At 41.0% G+C, this 18,522-nt stretch overlaps 1 protein-coding gene across 9 annotated transcripts in view; it reads left to right on the forward strand.

Annotated features, from left to right (window-relative positions):
* ST3GAL3 (ST3 beta-galactoside alpha-2,3-sialyltransferase 3) overlaps window positions 1-18,522 on the forward strand; it is a 175,214-nt gene that overhangs the window by 33,052 nt on the left and 123,640 nt on the right. For 3 of the 9 annotated variants that reach the window (XM_035537650.1, XM_050712287.1, XM_035537649.2), the window contains exons 3-5: window positions 4,001-4,048; window positions 6,059-6,184; window positions 14,651-14,693. In XM_035537650.1, coding sequence (XP_035393543.1) covers window positions 4,001-4,048; window positions 6,059-6,184; window positions 14,651-14,693 — 217 coding nt within the window. Of the gene's footprint in view, window positions 1-4,000; window positions 4,049-6,058; window positions 6,189-14,650; window positions 14,694-16,817; window positions 16,930-17,501; window positions 17,587-18,522 lie in introns of those variants that run through there. The other 6 variants (XM_050712288.1, XM_035537653.1, XM_050712286.1 and 3 more) reach the window with 5 other exon arrangements.

Consider the following 18,522-nt stretch of genomic DNA (forward strand, 5'->3'; position numbering starts at 1 on the left):
TTCTACAGTTTGTTGGCCAGGATCATCACTCCTTTACGCAGACTCAGATCTTCATTTATTTTTCTTTCACTGCAGACGTAGGTGTTGGGAGGCTACAGTGGTGGAAGATGCAGCAGCCTGTAAGGGACAGTGGTCAGATAGTTGTATGGTGTCCAGAAATGCCTTGACCTAGACACTGTATGCAGCAAGATGAGTAATTTCTTTCCTCTCTGTTGAGAACAAGGATTGTGGCCTAGCGTTATCCAGGCTGTCAGAAAGCTCAGGGTTAACAAGCTAAATAGGGGGAAGGATTTGCAGGACACTGAAGATAGGGGACACTAGGGTGGAAAGGGGTATGTGCATGTGAGGAGGTGAGATAAGGGGTCAGGGACTTCTGAAGTGGGACCCTAGCCTGGAAATACAGTCAGCCCTTGTACCTGGGTGACTTATGGCACAGGTACTACGAGGTCTGGGTAAGTACAGTGACAAGGGGAGCCATCTCCGTTTTGCAGGATTTTTTTTGACTTCAGGGCAGAACTGTGCAAATGCATTTGTGTTCCTTCAAAGGCAAGCTCAGCTGTATGCCCAGATTGGAGTTTGACTCCATTCCCAGAGCAGCACTGGGTCTGTCTGCAGTTTGTCTGGGAACTTCTGGTTCCCAAACCAGGCGGATCCTGTATTGGATCTGTCACCATGAGCTCTCGCGTGGCACTCCACAGTCCGAAACAGCTGTGGTGGAGCAAATCTAGGTAGCTCTGCCAGCCCTTGTTTTCTTGGGGTGGTGGAGCAGATTCACATCTTGTGCTGATTTCAGGTGCTGTAGCTGGCTGGTGGGTGGGAAGTGACCCAACGTGTAGGTCCCACAGCGGCTTGGACCCAAGGTGACCCAAAGCAGCTCTGCTGTCTGGCTGGCGAGGTCTCAGATGTTGTTATTCCTGGCACCGAGTGCCTTCTAAATAAGTATTTCTTCTGTCTTTGTCTCTTCTGATGGTTTGGGTCAGATCCAGGATTACATCTGGTTTATGCTGTATCTTCTTGTGTTTTTTTTCTTTCGTTTTTTTTCCTGCTCTAGCTACTGAAAAAATGATTGAAGCTAACGTGAAAACAGATGTAAAAGGCTGGCATTATGGCGTGTGCAGCCTTAAGCTGTGCATGTTGGCAAGTTATTGGGTGTCAGGTTTCACGATTTGAGCATGAAGGCTGCTCTTCATTTGGGAAGGTAGAAGAAAAAACATTTAAGCTGCCTTATGGAAGTAGGTAGCTGAAACATCAGAGGCTGTTCCTTCAGACATGAGCACTTCTTGGCACCTAGACCAAGGGCGCGTGTAAGTGGGTATACTTTACATCGTGTCTTATTAAATTTTATTTGCCTTTGAAAGACAGAATGGGCTCAGGGGCTTGGGGAAAGGCACTGTGCGGGCCGAGCAACCATGTTGCCTCCGAAAAAAAGTCTAGAAAGCCCGGAGGACTTTGAACTGAGTGATGTCTGGAAGAGACTTGAAGCTGGAAGCAAAAAGCCTGTTCTTGTTGTGTTTGCAGAAGCAGGACTCGGTGTCTTTGCAAATAAATCAGGCTTGACTCAACTGCTTCTGAAATCTCCATCAGTTTATTACAAAAATTACCTGTAGCACTTAATTTCATTGCATGTGAACAGCTATCTGGGTGGAGAAAAGGTGATATGATGATTATCCTCTCAGCCCTTTCCACGTTTATTTCTTCCTTTCTGAAGCATTAATGCCAGAAATAAACGCTGTGTTTTAATAAAGATCTGTGGTTTGGGGAGGCTAACTGTAATACAGGCTATTCTCAATGAATCTGGTGTTGAAACTGTGAAACTAATAGTCACATGGACGGCTGAATTGGAAAAGGGAGCTCGCATCCTTACTCTGCTGGTCGTGTTTGTTTGTGGCAGGATGCTCATGTTTTCAGTTAAGGAACTGAAACATTAAATACAATTATTGCAGCCCCCAAAAATAGTAAATATGGGGCTTGCAATGCTTTTCAACCATTCGTAGATAGGTCCTAACATTTCACGCCCGGTGGTTGAATGCAGAATATATTGGGGAAAATGAGTGACATTTCAGACTGGCATTAACTACAAAGCAATATTTTATGTTGATAAAAATCTCAACAGTTTTTTACAAGTAGAGCCCCACAGAGATACTTCAGAATTAATTGATGGCAGATGAATTTAACACGGTTAAAAAGAATTAACCCCCTTGCTATTTAGAATAATATAAAGATGTCTGAATTTCACTCCCAAAAGAGGAAATACAATTGTTAAGTCCAGATGGATTTTTATTTTTATTGGAATAAGTTTTGAGACTAGTAATCTTTTTTTTCCTATTTTTTTAATGTTACTACCACAGTGTTGGATCTGAGACAGAACAGACCTCTTTTTTTAAATTTAATGTTATTTATTTAAATTGTTTTAAATCCATTTAGATGAATGGTTTTACTGTGTTGATTTTGGAAACCAACACCTTCTTATTGAATTTGTAAGATTTGGAAAATGAGCACAAGGATGATATACAGTATAGAAAACTCCAGGGGTCGGTCCTATGTCAAATTACTGTTAGCTGAATTGGGATAACTGTCAGTGTCTGTGGTTGTCACCTGCCCAAATGCAAGGCAATGCTTAACCTCCTTCCAGCATGCTAAATCTGATCGTGATCGTGTATTTTGCCTTGTGCTAAGGGCTTTCACCAGGGCAGCTGCTGTGATGTTGCAAGTGATGTGAGTAAGGGATTACACTTGAGGCCTAAATTGCAAAGAGAAACTGAGGAATTCAATCCCTTCATTTAGCTGAAGGGTGAGAGGCAGTTCTGCAATTACTTGCTGTGCCAGTTTAAAGCCTTTCGTTGCGTAGTTATTAGTGCTATCATGGCAGTCTGTTCTTCCCTGTGTTTGCGTACTGGCAAGCTGTCTTTAAGTTCTGGGCCCGATTCTGCCCTTTTGGTGGTGGAGTAGAATTCCATGGACTTTCTGCTTTGGTTTGGGATTGGGATCAGAAAGGATGACCAACCAGGTGGCTTACTACCAAAATAATTGTTGTTTTATCTCTAGCAAGAATAAAGCTGGAAGAAAACTAGCACTGAGCATTGTACCATATGGCAGCTCCACTTAGAGCAGAATATCAAACCATTACTGATAGATCTTGCAAATGGGTTCTAGGCTGTGGAGTTGTATATGAGGAAAATAAATGCCTAATAACAGAGGCTGGATCATGTGGTGAGCTAGATGCAAGCAAAGAGTATTTGTTTCTATGTGGCCAAATTTGAAGTTTTTTATCTAAAAACTAGGAACTAGAAAGCACAATTGCAGCAAAGTATGTCCCATAAAATGTAACAGTGACTAAAAGTCTTGGTCATTAACTGATAAGCAACAGTTGTTATTGTGACCGTGACTAACAGGGCTGATGTGCTCTCCAGATGACAAAATAAAAGGGCCTCAAGTAGAGGTTGTATTTTCTTGATGTTTCACACACCTGCTGCATATGGTACAGAGGTGAAGGATGTTGATGGTTTGAATTGTGTCTGTATGAGAGCCACTGGTGTGACTGAAAATGTGGAAAACATGCCTTATGGGGAGAATGGCAAGAAGCACAAAGTACTTGGCTTAGCAAGCAGAGTGTCAGGGGAAGAGCTGATCTTGATGAGGAAGTGCCTAAATGGGGACAAAAAGTTGCTAATAAATTTGGTAAGAAAGAACCCAGCAGTCTAGCAGTGAAAAGCATGTTATGGTTCAGTTTTGGCAAGGTCAACCAAACTCATTTACTTAGGCATGAAATGACATTATTTTTAATAAATTTTAGCTACTTTGTTGGGTAATGATATCATGATTTGTTGCGTTCTCCAGTGCTCTGCCATTACTGGGTGCCTGTTGTTTGGCTGGCTGGTGAAGAAGTTCTTGTGTTTCCTGGTGGAATGGAGCATAAGGAGTTATTAAAGTAAAATAAGAAAATGTTATAGCGATGGTGCTAAGAAAAAGGGGAAAATGAACTTGTACTCTTGTGTTACAGATTCAGTCGTTCTTTCCTTTGACTCCGTTGGACATACGATAGGCTCAGGTACAACCTTGCCTTCTTCTCTCTCTCCCACCTCGTGACAAGGCCGCTATCTGACGGGGCACGGTAGCCATGTTGGGAGGCAGGTAACCGAGTCAGCCTCTGGGGGGACCAGCTGCCCAGCCACGCTGGATGAATAGCTCCTTTGCTAAGCCTAGTGGAAGCATTAAGGGTCTTAGCGTGACACGAGGATTAACACGTGGGACCGCTTCCACTGCCCAGCTAGGAAGATGACCTGGCCACGTTACGTGCGGTCGCGGTGCGGCCTGTTCTCGTGTGAAAGGCATTAGGATGATGTCACCCACCAGCTGAGGAGAAACTGCTCCATGCTACTGGGAGAGTTTCTCAGCTAAATAAACAGTTGAGTTATTTGGAGAAAGACAGCAGGAATGGTTCCAGGAAGGAGAAAGCAAAAGGGTCACAGTTCAACAAATAGGGCTGGAAACTTTTTTTTATTTAGTGGAGGTTGACCAGCATTATCAAACCCCAGGGCAAATGCTGCCTGACCTTATTTCCTTTGGAACCTGAGCACGACCTTCAATTAAACTGAACCAGAAATAAAAATTCTTTCGTGTTGGAGGCACTTCACGAAGCCAGTAACGATCCATTTGGCTATCAGTAAAACATACGCTGTAGCCAAGGCACACCATAGTGGGCACCATACTCAATAAAATTCAATTTACAGTGTATGTATAATGATATGTGAACTGCAAGGGAAAGCTAAGAATTACTTTTTATAACTTTAATCCCCTTAACACTTGAAGGATGTGGGTATTTACTCTCTTGCAGAAAAGAAAATATAATCCTAGGAAAAGTTTCACATTTTATCTCGATTACTAGCCTTTCCTCTTAGGTTCATAGGAGCAACATGCTGCCTTCCAACATAGCACCTGTCTTCTGCCTGCACACTTTGAAAGAGCCTGCTGTCTGACACTAATGGCAAAGCTTGAACACCCAATTCTGGTTTACTAACCCCAGAGCTAGTGGTAGTTACTTGCTTTGTTTACGATGCCCCAAATGCTTTCTGCTATCCCTGCATCTTGCTTTAAAATCTATACCTGGAAATTGATCTGGTGTGGGTGCATGGTCTGATCTGGGAGAAACTTAGGGTGCTGAGTGTTGAACGGGTATGGTGTCCTAATGGGGAGAATAGGACTTCTCTTAACTCCCTTCTACTAATTAATATCAATCATAACTGAAGTGTGTCGTTGCCTGCTTCCTTCTGCATTGGGTGATGGTTTCTTTAGCCTGCAAAAGTAGAGGGGGAAATTGCATAGGTTTGGAATAGGAAATCTCTGAATAAAATTCAGCACAGTATTTAATTTTGATTAGAGCTGAGCAAGTCTGAATCAGCGTACCTTCACTGGAGTTATGCTGGATTGATACTGGTACAGCTAAGACCAGAATTTGTCCTGGAGTAAAACTTTGAAATATTACCCACTACATTTCTTCCGTAATACTTCTTTGGCTTCTAACTCGTGTGAAAACAGTTAACCCTGTGGAGAGCTTCCAGTGCAGGGTATCTATGGAGTTAATCATAAACATTGTTATGATGCTACCAATAGGGTGGTGAATTTATTTATGAAAAGTAAGTTCAACTGCTCCATGTTTTGTGGAGTACTGACACCAAGGAGTGTGGGAGATGAGGCTAATGTGAGCCAACGGACTGTCTGGATCCGCTTTAAAAACAGCGGTCTTGGTTCTGCTTGTGCATCGCAACAAGCTTGGATTGGTTAGGGATAAGGCAGTAAAATTTGATCTTTTGCAAACCCTTGCACTGCAACTAGATTGAATTTCTTCACTGAAGAAATACAACAAAAACTCTCTTGTTTGAGAAGGGAGGCTCAAAAATGTCCCAGAAAGCTGTATGTTTATTGCCTTCATGTTTAGTACTTTACATTCATTGTGCTGGAAACCAGCTTGCTCTGAACTGTGTACGCTCTGATATGTGTAATAAGATGTCAAGATGTGTGGTGTCTATCCAACTGAGGGGTAGCTTTCCTTGTTGAACAGGAAGGAGAGAGAGAAAAACTGTGGCTATTGTGCTTCCACGGTCCATCCCATCTCACCTTGCTGCAGACCCAGGAAAAGACAGAGCCCAGAAAGAACCAATGGCAGCTCCAGACCCAGCCATTCCTAGTAGGTGATGTTTCAGGTTGCGGTAAGGAGGGGCAAAAGGTGCACATGTGAAACAAAAATACCTATACCTTTTTTATCAGTCAGAATTGAGAGAGCTGTGAATAGTAGTCTCGCTGTTAAGTTTTCATGCTGTTTAAAACTAGTACACATTGACTTCTATCTGCATGCTAATCAGCTTTTAGAATTGCTCTTTTGTAATTGTTACTCCTGCCTTGTTGCAGCTTCTGTATTTTCTTTGAGTTGGCTGTTGGTCCTCATCTTGGTGTTCCCCTTAACACTTTGTCCCACGTGCAAATCTTGGTTTTCAGTGAGGCTGGAAATCTAGCCATATGCCTCTCAGGATAATCATGCTCTTTAGGTTGCTCTGCATAAGACTTTCTGAACTCCGTGTTCCAAAGATCATCTGGCTATTAAGCCTTAAAGTACCATTTCACAGAAGATTATTATCCCAGAGGAATCAACAGTCAAATATGCTCGGAGTGAGACTGAACAGTCTGAGGCTGATGCTGTGGGCTGGCCCTCCTGAGCCCGGATGTTTTTATGATTATCTGCTAGATTGCCCCTTCCCGTGAAAGATAAAGTTTGAGCAGCAGAGATAAGTGCCTGATACGATGTCTAGGCCAGTGTTTCAGCCAAAACTGTTTCAGGAAGGATGGTTTCCTGCCCTGAACTTGGAAACATTCAGCAGGACAGAGGCTGTTTGAGTAGACCTAGATTTCATCTGCTTGCAGTAAAGAACAAATGCTCTTTCCCCAGGTCCCAGTTGTTTTGTTCTACTTTGTTGCTAGCAAATCAGACATCGGACCTTGGAAGTCAGATTTATACCCTCACTGTTTTAAGACTTTTTCTGCCTTCTGTGTCTGAGAGCAAACAAGTAAAATTTGTCTTCGCGAAGCCTCATTAGGAGAAAAGTGCATTGAAGGTGTAACTTTCCCATCTGCTCATGCACTTGCTAGAAAAACCTAATGACTGTAGGTTTGCACTGTTACTAGATGTGTTTGGTTGCAGTACTGGCAAATACCTGTTGTATAGCAGTCTTGAGAGCTACTGAGTCTTCAGCCTGTAATTGCAACACCTCTTTTCAAGCAACCAAATGTTAGCAAGGTCTTGCTCAAACTGCTTAGAGTAGTTTAACTTGCTTGTTGTTCTTGTTGTTGCTGTTCTTCTAAATTTCATTCTTGGCCCTTATCAAAAGTTTGGCTTGACTTAGGTAAGGAAGACGGGGCTTTTAAAATTTAATTTAGAATAGCCTATCTACTGCAGCGCATGTGCTTGTAAAAGCCCACATGCAAGACTATGCCTCCAGATGTTGAATTTGGAATAACAGTACAGTAATCAGCTGTGAGTTTAAATCTATGCTTATTTAGGTGTTTGCTGCTGGTAATTCTTTCTGCTAAAGTCCTTAACCTTTTTGATGGGAGAAGCTGATGGAACTACAAAAGAAACTGTTTCCTTCAGCTGTTGAAGATGCTCAGATAACCATGTTGGGAAGGAGAAGAACCCTGATTCTGTCATAAGTACAACACCAGAGTGAATTTGGTGACTATTCTGGATCTCCTGCATTTTGGATAGCGAGTGGCATGGATGGAGGCCAGAATAGGAACACAACTGAAATTGTCAGGTATTAAGTTGGCAGAACAGTGACAGATTTCTAGCATGAGAGAAACATTGGTGAGTTGCAGATAACTTGCTGTTCTTTGGCTTTCCCCATGAGAATCTGGTAGCACAGGTGGCTGCAATTGCAAACCCTGTTGAACTGTTCCAGAAATATCCTTCAATCTGCTCGCTTTGGTTTCTAAGTTTAATGGCAATTAACTTAGATAAATATGTTAAATAATAGAATTTATGAGGCTCTGGTGGATGGTCTTGGATTGAGGGAAAACAATTTTAATTTACCTTTGGAGTTGATATGGTTCTAGTGTGTGTTGCTTTGTCTGTTTTTTTCCACATAGCATTTCAGACTATCACTCTTAATGCTACATGGCGGTGATGGGAAAGGGGAGGTGGGCTTATTATGCTGTATTTTTCTGTGTTCATGTGAAGTAGAGAATAAATAGGAAAGATTTTTTTTTTCTGCTGTTGGTTTTAGTGGCTTTATCTGGCAAAAAGCTATTCCCATTTCATTTCTGATTAATGAAGATCTACTTCATTCTTTACTGCTTTGAGTTGTAGACTGTGGGAGCTGCTTAAGTCTTTGCCAAGAACTGTCATGTATTAGTTGAATAGTCCATACATAGCTCTGCCAGTGTGTTCAGTGTCGTCATCTGTTGTCTTCTCGTTTATGCTCTATTCCTCCAATTGCAAATACAGCTGCGAATGAGTTGAGGTGCGCATGCCAAGCAGTAGTCTAAAGAATACCTTGAAATGCAAGTATTTTAATGGGATTTCTCTCTATCACGTGGCATCTCTGCGTCAAGTCAGTACATCCTGTAGGTCAGTAAAAGCCAACATAGATTACTGTTTTGTTAGTATTGTTCTTGACTTTTATTAGGAAATACGACGCAGTATCTAAAATGAGGAATATCTCAGATGATTCAGTAGGGCAGCATTAACTCCATTAGCCACATGAATACATGGCAGTAAATGATACAACTGTTTATTTAGTAAAGGTTGCAGTCTGGCTTTTAAACAGATGACTCCCTAGGAAGAGAAAAAGGGCATACATAGTTCATAGGAGGAAATTTTTCATCTTCCAATTGGAGTCTTTCACGGAATTGGCTTAAAGCAGTCCATTGGTTTTCTGTCCTTGGAGGTTGCTAGAGTTGCATAATTCCTGACAATTATTTTAGAAATAAATTCAATGTTAAGGTAGCAGAGCCTTTCAAAATGTACTATGCTGGAATTACCTTTTTTTTTTTTTTTCCTTTATTATACCTGTTTTGGAGGTAAGGTAAGCGGGCAAAAGACCCTTCTGATGGATGATCCATACAGCACTATCAGCAAGCGATTGCTTATTTGTTCTTCTTGTGCCTGGGGGATGAATAATGTAGTTGCGGTGCCTAGTGAAGGAGACCCCTCTGGTGTATTGCTTTCCTCAGGCTGTAAAGCTGGTCCAGATGTCTTTGGGGCCCTAATCAGGAATTAAAGGGTGGAAAAAAAGATGAAGGTATAGAGCTGGAAACTACTTCCTTGTGCTATTAAATGTGAGAAAATAAGAAGTATCATCATGAAGTTAGGTGTCACCAGGGTATGTGGGGATTTGTGACTGGAGACAGATTTCCCTCTTTCCCTGCTTTGAACTCTCAGGTTTGAATTTCACTTGTGCTGATGGTGCTTGGAGTACCTATTTCTGCCAAATATGGACATTTTTTTATCAGGTGCAGTACTCACAAAATAAATATAGAGCAGATTTGGTATCCTTAGATCAGTTTGCACAGCCTATGAACAGTTTTAATGGTTATCAAATACTAAGTTTTCCTGCTGTTGTTGGGAACTGCTCTACAGTTCCTTTTTTTTTTTTTTTTTGATGCTTAGAACGTCATCTGATTTTAACCATTTGGGCTGAAATCTACGCTGGAAGGTGGGATCATGTTTCAAATTTGTATTTTCCAAAAAAGAAATAAGCTATTAGTCTTTTCAATATCAACAAAAAAATCACAGCATCTTAAAAGTATTGTATTAGTTGTTAACAAAATATTCTCTGTATTTCTTGTTTTGGTCCTGGTTCTCTAAACCTTGTGCTTCCACATAGGAGTAGTATTGTCAGGGAAGTTCCTTTGCTCACCACAGGAAAGGAAAGCCTAACTGAGGCTACATTATTAGTCACTGAAAAATCATTTTTTATGGATATGATTGGTGATGCATGCTTCTACCACTGGGTTGCAAGGGTTAAGAAGTTTTCTTCACTGATATTGGTTCTGTGCATTTTTACAGTGCAGGGAAAATCACCAAGAGTGGGGTTTGTCTTAGACTAAAGGTTCTTCCTGGTGTCACTTAGGCAACCTGCAGAAAAAGGCTGTTAAACTTGTGTGCAGAAGAGTAAATGGGAGTGAGGAAAAATGGACACAGGCTTTAGGGGGCGGGCACACAGTCTATGCACCGACAGGGCTGAGGAGCCCAGGGGGCCTCAGTTCTGCCCCTGCTGAACTTGGCCTTACAATCTTTTTTTTTTCTTTTCTAGCTATTTAAATAGTCTAAAAATTAATGCTTTCTTCAGTAAATTCCATCATTGAAGAGGTTAAAGCGGAAAATCCTAAGGAAAGGGTGCAACATTATGTGCTTGTTTGTCTAGTACTCGCATCCTCGCTCAGTAATCCTGAGCAGTATTTTTTTAACCCTGGAAGAAAACCTTTCCTCCTTCCGTTTCGGTTGATCCATTGCATATGACTTTTTTCATCAATTCCTTCTTGTTTTGTGAGTTCCAGCAGAATCGCTTTACATCAGCTGAACTTTTGTAGCTGCCCATATGTCTTTACTTCGTCCAAGGTAAATGCGGGGCGTTTGACCCTTTTTCATTGCAGGGTAAGTCGTTTTACCTGGCCTTTGCTACAGATGAAGAACCCAAATGTGGACAGTGACCAAGGCTTAGTTTGGTTTGAGGCCCCAGTTCCGCTGAGACCCAACTGCACGGGACAGGATGAAATGTATCGGGGTGGTCTGAGCTGTTCTTGATAAGACTTCTCTCCCCCGAGTATCGCACCACTTTTCTTTGACAAACACAAACGTTTTGCATAAAACAGCTGCAACTGAACTTTCTGCCTTCCCTCCTGTATTTGCATTACGGGTTAAATGCAGAGAGAACAAGGGCTGCGTGTGGCCCATCTTTTTCAAAAGTTTAAATTAATATTCCAGTTTTGTTGGCAAAGTTATTTGTACTGTGCTTTTAAATAGGTAGATGCTAAAGGAATAGAACTTAAGTCACGGTGCAGTCATTTACAGTGGTCTGGAAGGATAAAACCAGCATGCCAAGTCAATTCTTGTCTTATTGATTTCAGATTTGAAGCATAAGGGAAAAATTTTGCACATTTTGCTTGCATATAGCTACATGGTTACAGATGCAAAATGCAGATTGAAAACTTGATTGATGTTGTGCACTGTGCCTTATGGCTTTTTGGGTGGTCTGTATGGAGTTTCTAGACATTTGACAATGCATTTCTCACTTGCTGCCTGTTAGACGGATTTCTCTTGGATGCTTGGGAGAAATTTCCATGTTAATGCCAGCATTGAATTTGGCACAGGGTTTGCATCATTTATAGAAATTGCTATGCTTGGCTGTACTTCTGTTCACATAACCATCATTACATGCTTTGTTATGAAACTGTTGTCGGTTATTAAATTGTTATTCAATGCTGATCTTCCTGGAAATGGAGACATGCATTTCTGACCTAAGGAGACCTCTTGATTTTATGGGCATATGGTGAAACTTATTTCCAGTGCTCATTCATTTCTGTGCCTCTGTATAGCGCCGTACCACTTTGCCAGCTGAGATCTGTAGCTTCCTAGCACAAATGACAAAGTGGTCCTTAGATCTTGTTGCTTTTATCCCTTATCAGATCAGCCTCGTGGGCTGAGAAGGTGAAGTCTTGTTCAGATTGTTCCATGGTGTTCTTCTAGTGGAGGCAAAGTGAGTTCCTTATTCCATTTATTCATTTTATTTTTTTTAATTCCAGCCAGCACAGCTGCATAAATGCCTTGTCTGGAGACTGGTGGGAAATGCCATTTCTCGGAGCAGTATGAAACCCTGCCAAGCATGGTGAAGTCAAAAGCGAAATGACCATGCCACAAACACAGGCAGCTTTTGGGTTCATTATAGCCAAGAACATCTCTGTGGCTTGCCCAAAACTAGTGTGGGTCAGGAGATATTACAGCAGCTTTTTTTTCTTTCCTCTTTGATTCTGTATCCCACTGCATGAAAAAGAGGAGGAATATTGGTGCGTGTCAGCTGGTTAACATAGTGAGCAAGGCTTTAAATGAAGGTGGCAGGAGGTGGCACAAGCGGTAAGGCTCCTGTAGCCTGTATTTTCATGGGAGGGAAGGGTAGGAGTGGGGTTGCCCCCTTCCCCTAACAGCGAGGTGCGTGATCAGCTCAGTGCATCCCCTGTGGTCATCACACCCTGACCGCGCTGTGTGTTAGACCCAGTTGTACTTCGGTTTAGTAGGTCTGTGTTTTATTGTGTTTTAAACTGAATGTGTAGCCCCAGACAAGAATTGCCTTTTCCTGCAGCTGTGCTATGTGCGTTTTGGTTTTCTCCAGTTATTTAGGTTTTTATCTGTCTCTCGCGATTCCGGACCGCTTCCAGCCAGCACGTGGGCTGCACCACCATGCGCTGCAGTGACTTTTGTCCCTGGTGCTCCTAGTGAGAGAGCTGAATGATACTGGAAGTCTGTAATGACTGATTTATGCTAAAAAGGAAGCCAATTTTGAATCCATAATCTTGAAGCTCTTAGTGTCTTTCTGGGAGGAGCAGCGTGATGTGATGGAGGCTCATTTTGCAGCCAGTAGGGATGCCGTGACTTCCAGAAGTCCCCATGAGTGAGGTGGCTGTGGTGACGGCAGCATTTCTCTGCCTGCCCTAATTTGCACAATTCACCAGGCAGTGAGAGGAGGGGACATAGATGCTTCTGGCTTCGATGTTACAGCCTGAAAGGACGATTTACATCCTACTTTATTTTGGAAAGTGACTTTTCCAGGAGGGATGAGATACATTTTACAAGATTGCTTTCTATCTCTGTTAGTAATCATTACCGAACACCACAAGTAAAAACTTCAAACCTAGGAAAGGTGAAGAGCCTGTGACAAACAGAAGGTAAATCTTACGAAACATTGTAAAGGAGGTTTGTCATCTGTGGCCCGTAGTGTTCAGTACACCTGTGTTTTCTGGTGCTTTGATTGCAAGGCTTCTAAAAAGCTGCGTTAGTAGAAACCCAGGATGTTGTGCTGGTTATGAGGTGATGCATCTCTTATTGCGTTTCCTCTTGTTGTATTTCCTGTTGGGAAGGATGGGATGTTAGCTGGAGCGGGGCAAGGATGACAGCAGGTTGGTCACTGGCTGTAGGTGCTGTAAAATAAATAAATCTATGTTGCCATTTGCTCAGCATGGATGTTTTTGGAAGGAGGAAGGGTTGATAAAAATTGAAAGCATGATTTTTCCCAGACCTCTCTCTGCATGGTCTTACATGTAGAGGGAATAAGGGTGGACAGGAGATAACTTCTTGTGGAAGTCAGGAGGAGAGCAGGGGCACACAGGGGCAGCGCAGCTTTCAGTAGGCAGGGGGTGGAGGAGGGATGATGTATGGGTGCGCTTCTAACACCGCGTGCGGTGGGAAGGGACGGGACGGGGGTGGCATGCTGGGTGCTGGCAGAGAACTGACAGTGCATGCCAAGATCTCGTGCACGCCTCCTTCAGCTTCTGTTAGATCAGTTACATGAAAAGCGATTCTTCCCTTGACTCAGGAATGAAATCTTAATGGATATAAAACCAGTGGCAAAGTTTGTACTGACCTGCCTGGTGCAGTCATTTTATCTCAGGTACATATTTAGGCTTTCCTGTTCCGTTGGTAAGTGATGGTGTGAGGAGCTTGTTTGTGATCTTGTGTAAAATTCTGCAGCAGAAACTCTAGTGGCGTTTTGTGAGGAAGGCAAACTTCATTTCCACTGCGCTCTTTCTAAAAGACTATGAGAAATCTTTTGCTTATTGATTGTGTTGTTTTTGTAATACATGCTGGTAGTTGAGCTCGTGATGGATTATCCTTTACTTTTGTGTTTGCATTGTTTGTTCTCCTATCGTAGAGAGACCCAGTGGGTTTCTCAGTGTGAGTTAGGCCCCTGAGCATAACCCAATGCAAGCAGGACACTACACCTGTTAGTTTTTCTTGTGTGTCTTATGTGAATTCTAAGTTTTCTTTTTTTTTTGTTTCAAGTGTTAGATTTACAAGACAATGTATTCAAAGATGCTGAATGCGAAGCTTCCTTCGTATGGTACTTACAGGAACTAAGTTTTCACTCTTTAAATTTTTTGTTTGAGTCTCTGACACTGTGGCTTTGCAGTTTCCTGTTGAACAGCATCACCTGAACTTGAAGCATTTTGCCCCCGAGTGACTCGGTATAAAGGGCTGCTAGATTATGAAGTTGTGGGTTGGAATAGACAAAGAATTGAGAAAAACTTGAAAGCTCTACCACATCAGGACCTAGGAGGATTGTTTGTTTTACAGATTATGGGCATTGCTTTGCTTTTTTGATTACAAAAGTATCTCAGTTAATTCTACTTCTAAGTTAATCGTGGCCCACATGCTTTAGTATTTACTGGACATTCAGAAATGATAGTTTGGGAATACCTTTAAGTAACAATAATCTATGATAACAGCTGCTAGCAACTGGAAATTATAATTTTCAGTTAGAAATATTTTTTATGCTATTTTCAGTTAGAAATAATTATTGCCCTTCTGCGACGTTATGGTTTTGGTGCCTTTTGCAGAGGAGATGCTTGCAGTTTTTATGATATTGTGTCCCTTTCTTTTGTTTTCCAGAATACGACAAACTGGGCTTTCTCCTGAACCTGGACTCGAAATTGTAAGTAAACTGTAGGACTCTTCTTTGTTCCTGTAGTTACAAATTTGTATTGCAAGCGATTTTTATGTCACTTGGGCAGTTGGCTCACTAACTGTATACTCCTACCTGGGACAGTCAAGTCCTGCAGTAACCTAGCAGTTGCTTTACACTAGGCTTTACTGACTGGCTTGGATTGTGGTTCACTGTCTTTAATTCCTTAATGACTGATCGAGAGGCTATAAATGTCCACCTGACGCCATGTTTGTCAGTCTGCTCTAGATGTCGCATCCTAGTTATCCATCTTCCAAATGAGGAGAAATGCATTAAAAATTTGAAAGCAGAAGGAATGTCAATCTGCAATTTACTGGGAGGTTTAGAAGTTTTACTTCCACTTTTCTCTTTAAGAATGGATACTACTGTCTTTGTAAAGTGGAGTGGAAAGAACCTCAGTACGAGATGGGAGCTGTGACCATTTTCTATGTCAGAAGAACAACAAAGTGCCAATGGAGAATGGATATTCATCATACTTTTTGCCATAATTGGTCAAATTGAGACTGAACTTTGTAACACTAGGGGTCACTAGTGACTCTGTTTCTGAGGTCAACAGCCTAGGGGAAACTTTGGCATTAGGAGCAAAAAGACTACTAAAAACCTTCTGCTTCTACTACTTAAAAAGACATTGAAGCAATCCAGTAGCTTTGAGTGACTTGAGGATGCATCCCCCATCCAATGCATCACGTTAATTAAAAAAAATAAATCAGTGTTTTAAGAAGCTTCAATGTACTCATTGGGTGTAACGTTAAGGTTTTGAGTTTAGACTTGCTGAACAGCTTGTGAACATCCATAATGAAATAAAAGCCTTACAACTGTGCTGGGGACTGTTGTTCGCAGTAAGTGAGAAGATCTCTAGGTAGGAGCTGCTTTTACAGAAGCAGGTGAGTATATAAATTACTGTAGGTGAGCGTATCAGGCGGGATAGTGCTGTAGAAAAACATATGGGGGAAAAAAAAAAAGGAATACTGATCTTGTAAAGGGTCTGTATCTCATTCAGTGTGCAAGAAGTATGACATAATTTATTCCATGAATCAAGGATAGGGTTTCTTTTTGGTTATGTAACGTTCTGTGCTTTATTTGTTGCATACCCATGGTGGCTTTGCAGTTCCCATTTCTATATTAAATTTTCTGTATTGGGACAGCCTTGTGATTTAGAGAGCCTTACAGCGCTGTGGATGAGATGATATATTATCTTCAGTTTATACACAGATGCTAAAGCAGAGAGATTAGTCCAAAATTGTGAAGCAGGTAGGTAATTTCTGAATGAACATCTTGGTGCTAGTGAAAAGAAAAATAATTTCATGTTTTTTAGTAGTCTGATTTATTTTTTTAAATTTATTTAATTTTTGTCATGACTGATGTATTGAAAATGCAGCTCACTGGCTGTGCACTTTTGGCATAGCAGCTTCGGATGCCAGCCTGACTAAACCACTGCTTCAGTCTTGTTCTTCCTATCCTTCCTTCTGTGCTCACTGTCCTTTTGTTTGTTGCTTTTAGCAAGTCTCCATTGAACCTTCCTTCATTTCATACCTGTGTTGCATTCTTTTTTCTCTTATTTGCTGACTTACCTGTTTGGGTTACACCTCTCTGAGACACAGCCTGTGAAGTTTTTACCTGCTGGAGGGCTTCCAAAGCCCTAAACATTTCTATGTAAAATTCCTCTTGATAAAAATTCTCCATTATCTTTAATAAAAAAAAAAACTTGTTGACTAGTCAAAAGATATTTATATAGCACTATAAAAATGTGTGTTTGCTTTGAAAGTAGACCAGCCATAAGTTTAGCTTCTGGAAAAGCATGAAAAATAAAAATCAGCATGGTTAAAATAAATACAATGAGGTTAGGTTAAGGTGCAAAGAAAGCAAGTATATCGGTAGGTGAAATCACATGGCTGGCTTTTGTGTTTTTTTGTTTGTTTTTTAACTTTAATAGTCCTTCCTTGGTTCTATTTTTTTCCCTTGTTTGTTTATTTTTCCTCTTTGAAAGTAAAGGTAGCCCTGCTTTGAGGTGGACCTGCCGACTTGCAGAGTTGCCTTGCCTGAATTATTATTCTGGTTTTTTTCAATAGCAAGTGAGCTAGAGAAAAGCTGAAAATCCCATAAAACATACAAAATAAATGTTGAAAGAAAAATGGGTGTTGGAAGATGAAGCCTAAAGGAATTTGCTGCTGTTCCACAAGTTCACCATGTGGTCAGGATACCAAATGTGTGTTTTAAGTACTTTCTGTGAATTCAGTGGAATTTAATGGTTAAAAATGTGTAGTGCTTTCTGCAACTCTTAATCAAGATGTTAGTATTGCAGAAGGACTTTCTGGTTTAAAAAATACTTGCTCAGAGAGTTAAGAGGGATAATAAGTTCTGTGCTGATGACTTTTTTGGCAGAAATAATTTAATTATGTCTGTTGTGATATAATCGTCCTGGTGGAATTTTGCCATAGATCATAACTTTATAGAGTGCACTTAACTGACAGCGTGTGAGAACGTTGTGTGACTTGAAGCACTTGGGGCAACAATTAGTTTTCTCTTTTTTTTTAATCTTTAATCTTTCATTTGTTCAAAATCTGTTGCTGGCTGTGTTACTTAATATCATTTAAACTAATGGCGTGGAGGAGTAACACTTTCTACAAAGGCATAGTTGCAATAAAACTTAAGTGCTCTGACATGAATTTTAAATAACATTGTACAGAGTATTTGGCAGGAATTAATAGAAATGTATCCGTTTGCCTTTGAATCTTTCTTTTTTTTTTGTTTACTACTTTATCATCCTCTACCTTGTAGGTACCCAAGGCGTGTTACTTATTTTGTTGTGGTTACAGCAATGTAACGATTCTGTTCACTGGCTCTCTTTGAGTTCATGGAAGTGGTAAGGAAGCTGCGTTTGTTCTCTTTGGAAAGAAAATGTCAGAAATACATGTGTGTTCTCTGTGGGAATTTTATGGCTGATGCATTCCTTGCTATGGCATTAAGGAGACTGCAGTGGCCAGAATTCTCACCTGGAAGGGGATGGAAAGTTTTTTAAGGTACTGCACAGGTGTTGTTGCTCTGAGCTTGTCAGAAAGTCAAGACAGAAGACACTTGCTTTCTGCTGCCTGTGCTTAGGCTAGCTCTTCTCTGGAAGGTCCTTTAGCTTCTAAAAATGAAGATGGTACCCAGATATAGGGACTGTTAACGAGCTACAGGGTGAATAGAAAGCTGAGGACATCTGCAGGCAGTATAGTTACTGAATTAGCTGTTTTTCATAGTCAAAACAAGACCTGAATCTCCTCAGAACTAGCTTACTGAAAAAGATCTGTTGCAAAAGGAATCTATCTTTTAGTTATGTTTGTACCAACCATAATATAATTACCAAAGTTAGAATACCAAAACAAGATATGCCCAAAGTCTGTAAACAGGCTGGTTGTATCAGTTTCTCCCAGGTAAAGAGGCTTCCTAAGCAGCAGAGATACGTACAACTTTTAAAGCTTTAAGAATAAAATACAACATTCACTGGTTATATAGAAAAGTATATTTATACAAAAAATATGATACAATTCATAGGTCTTAATCCTTTTAGGGGTGAATAGTTCCTGAACAACTTAAGGCCATCAGTCATGTTAGTGACTCAGCCAGCGGATTACTAGGTGCCACCAAGATTTGCAGTTGCTTTCTAACATCTGTGCTTGGCAAAAGGGTTGCGTGCTTTTATTACTATTAAATATTTATATTGTAGTAATTCTTTGAGGCTGGCCAGGTCCTAGAAATGAGTCTCATTCACTACAGATTGAGTCATTCTCAGAGCAGAATCTCTATTTGCATGGAG

This window comes from Cygnus atratus, chromosome 8 (genome assembly GCF_013377495.2).
Source record: "Cygnus atratus isolate AKBS03 ecotype Queensland, Australia chromosome 8, CAtr_DNAZoo_HiC_assembly, whole genome shotgun sequence".
NCBI lineage: Eukaryota > Metazoa > Chordata > Aves > Anseriformes > Anatidae > Cygnus > Cygnus atratus.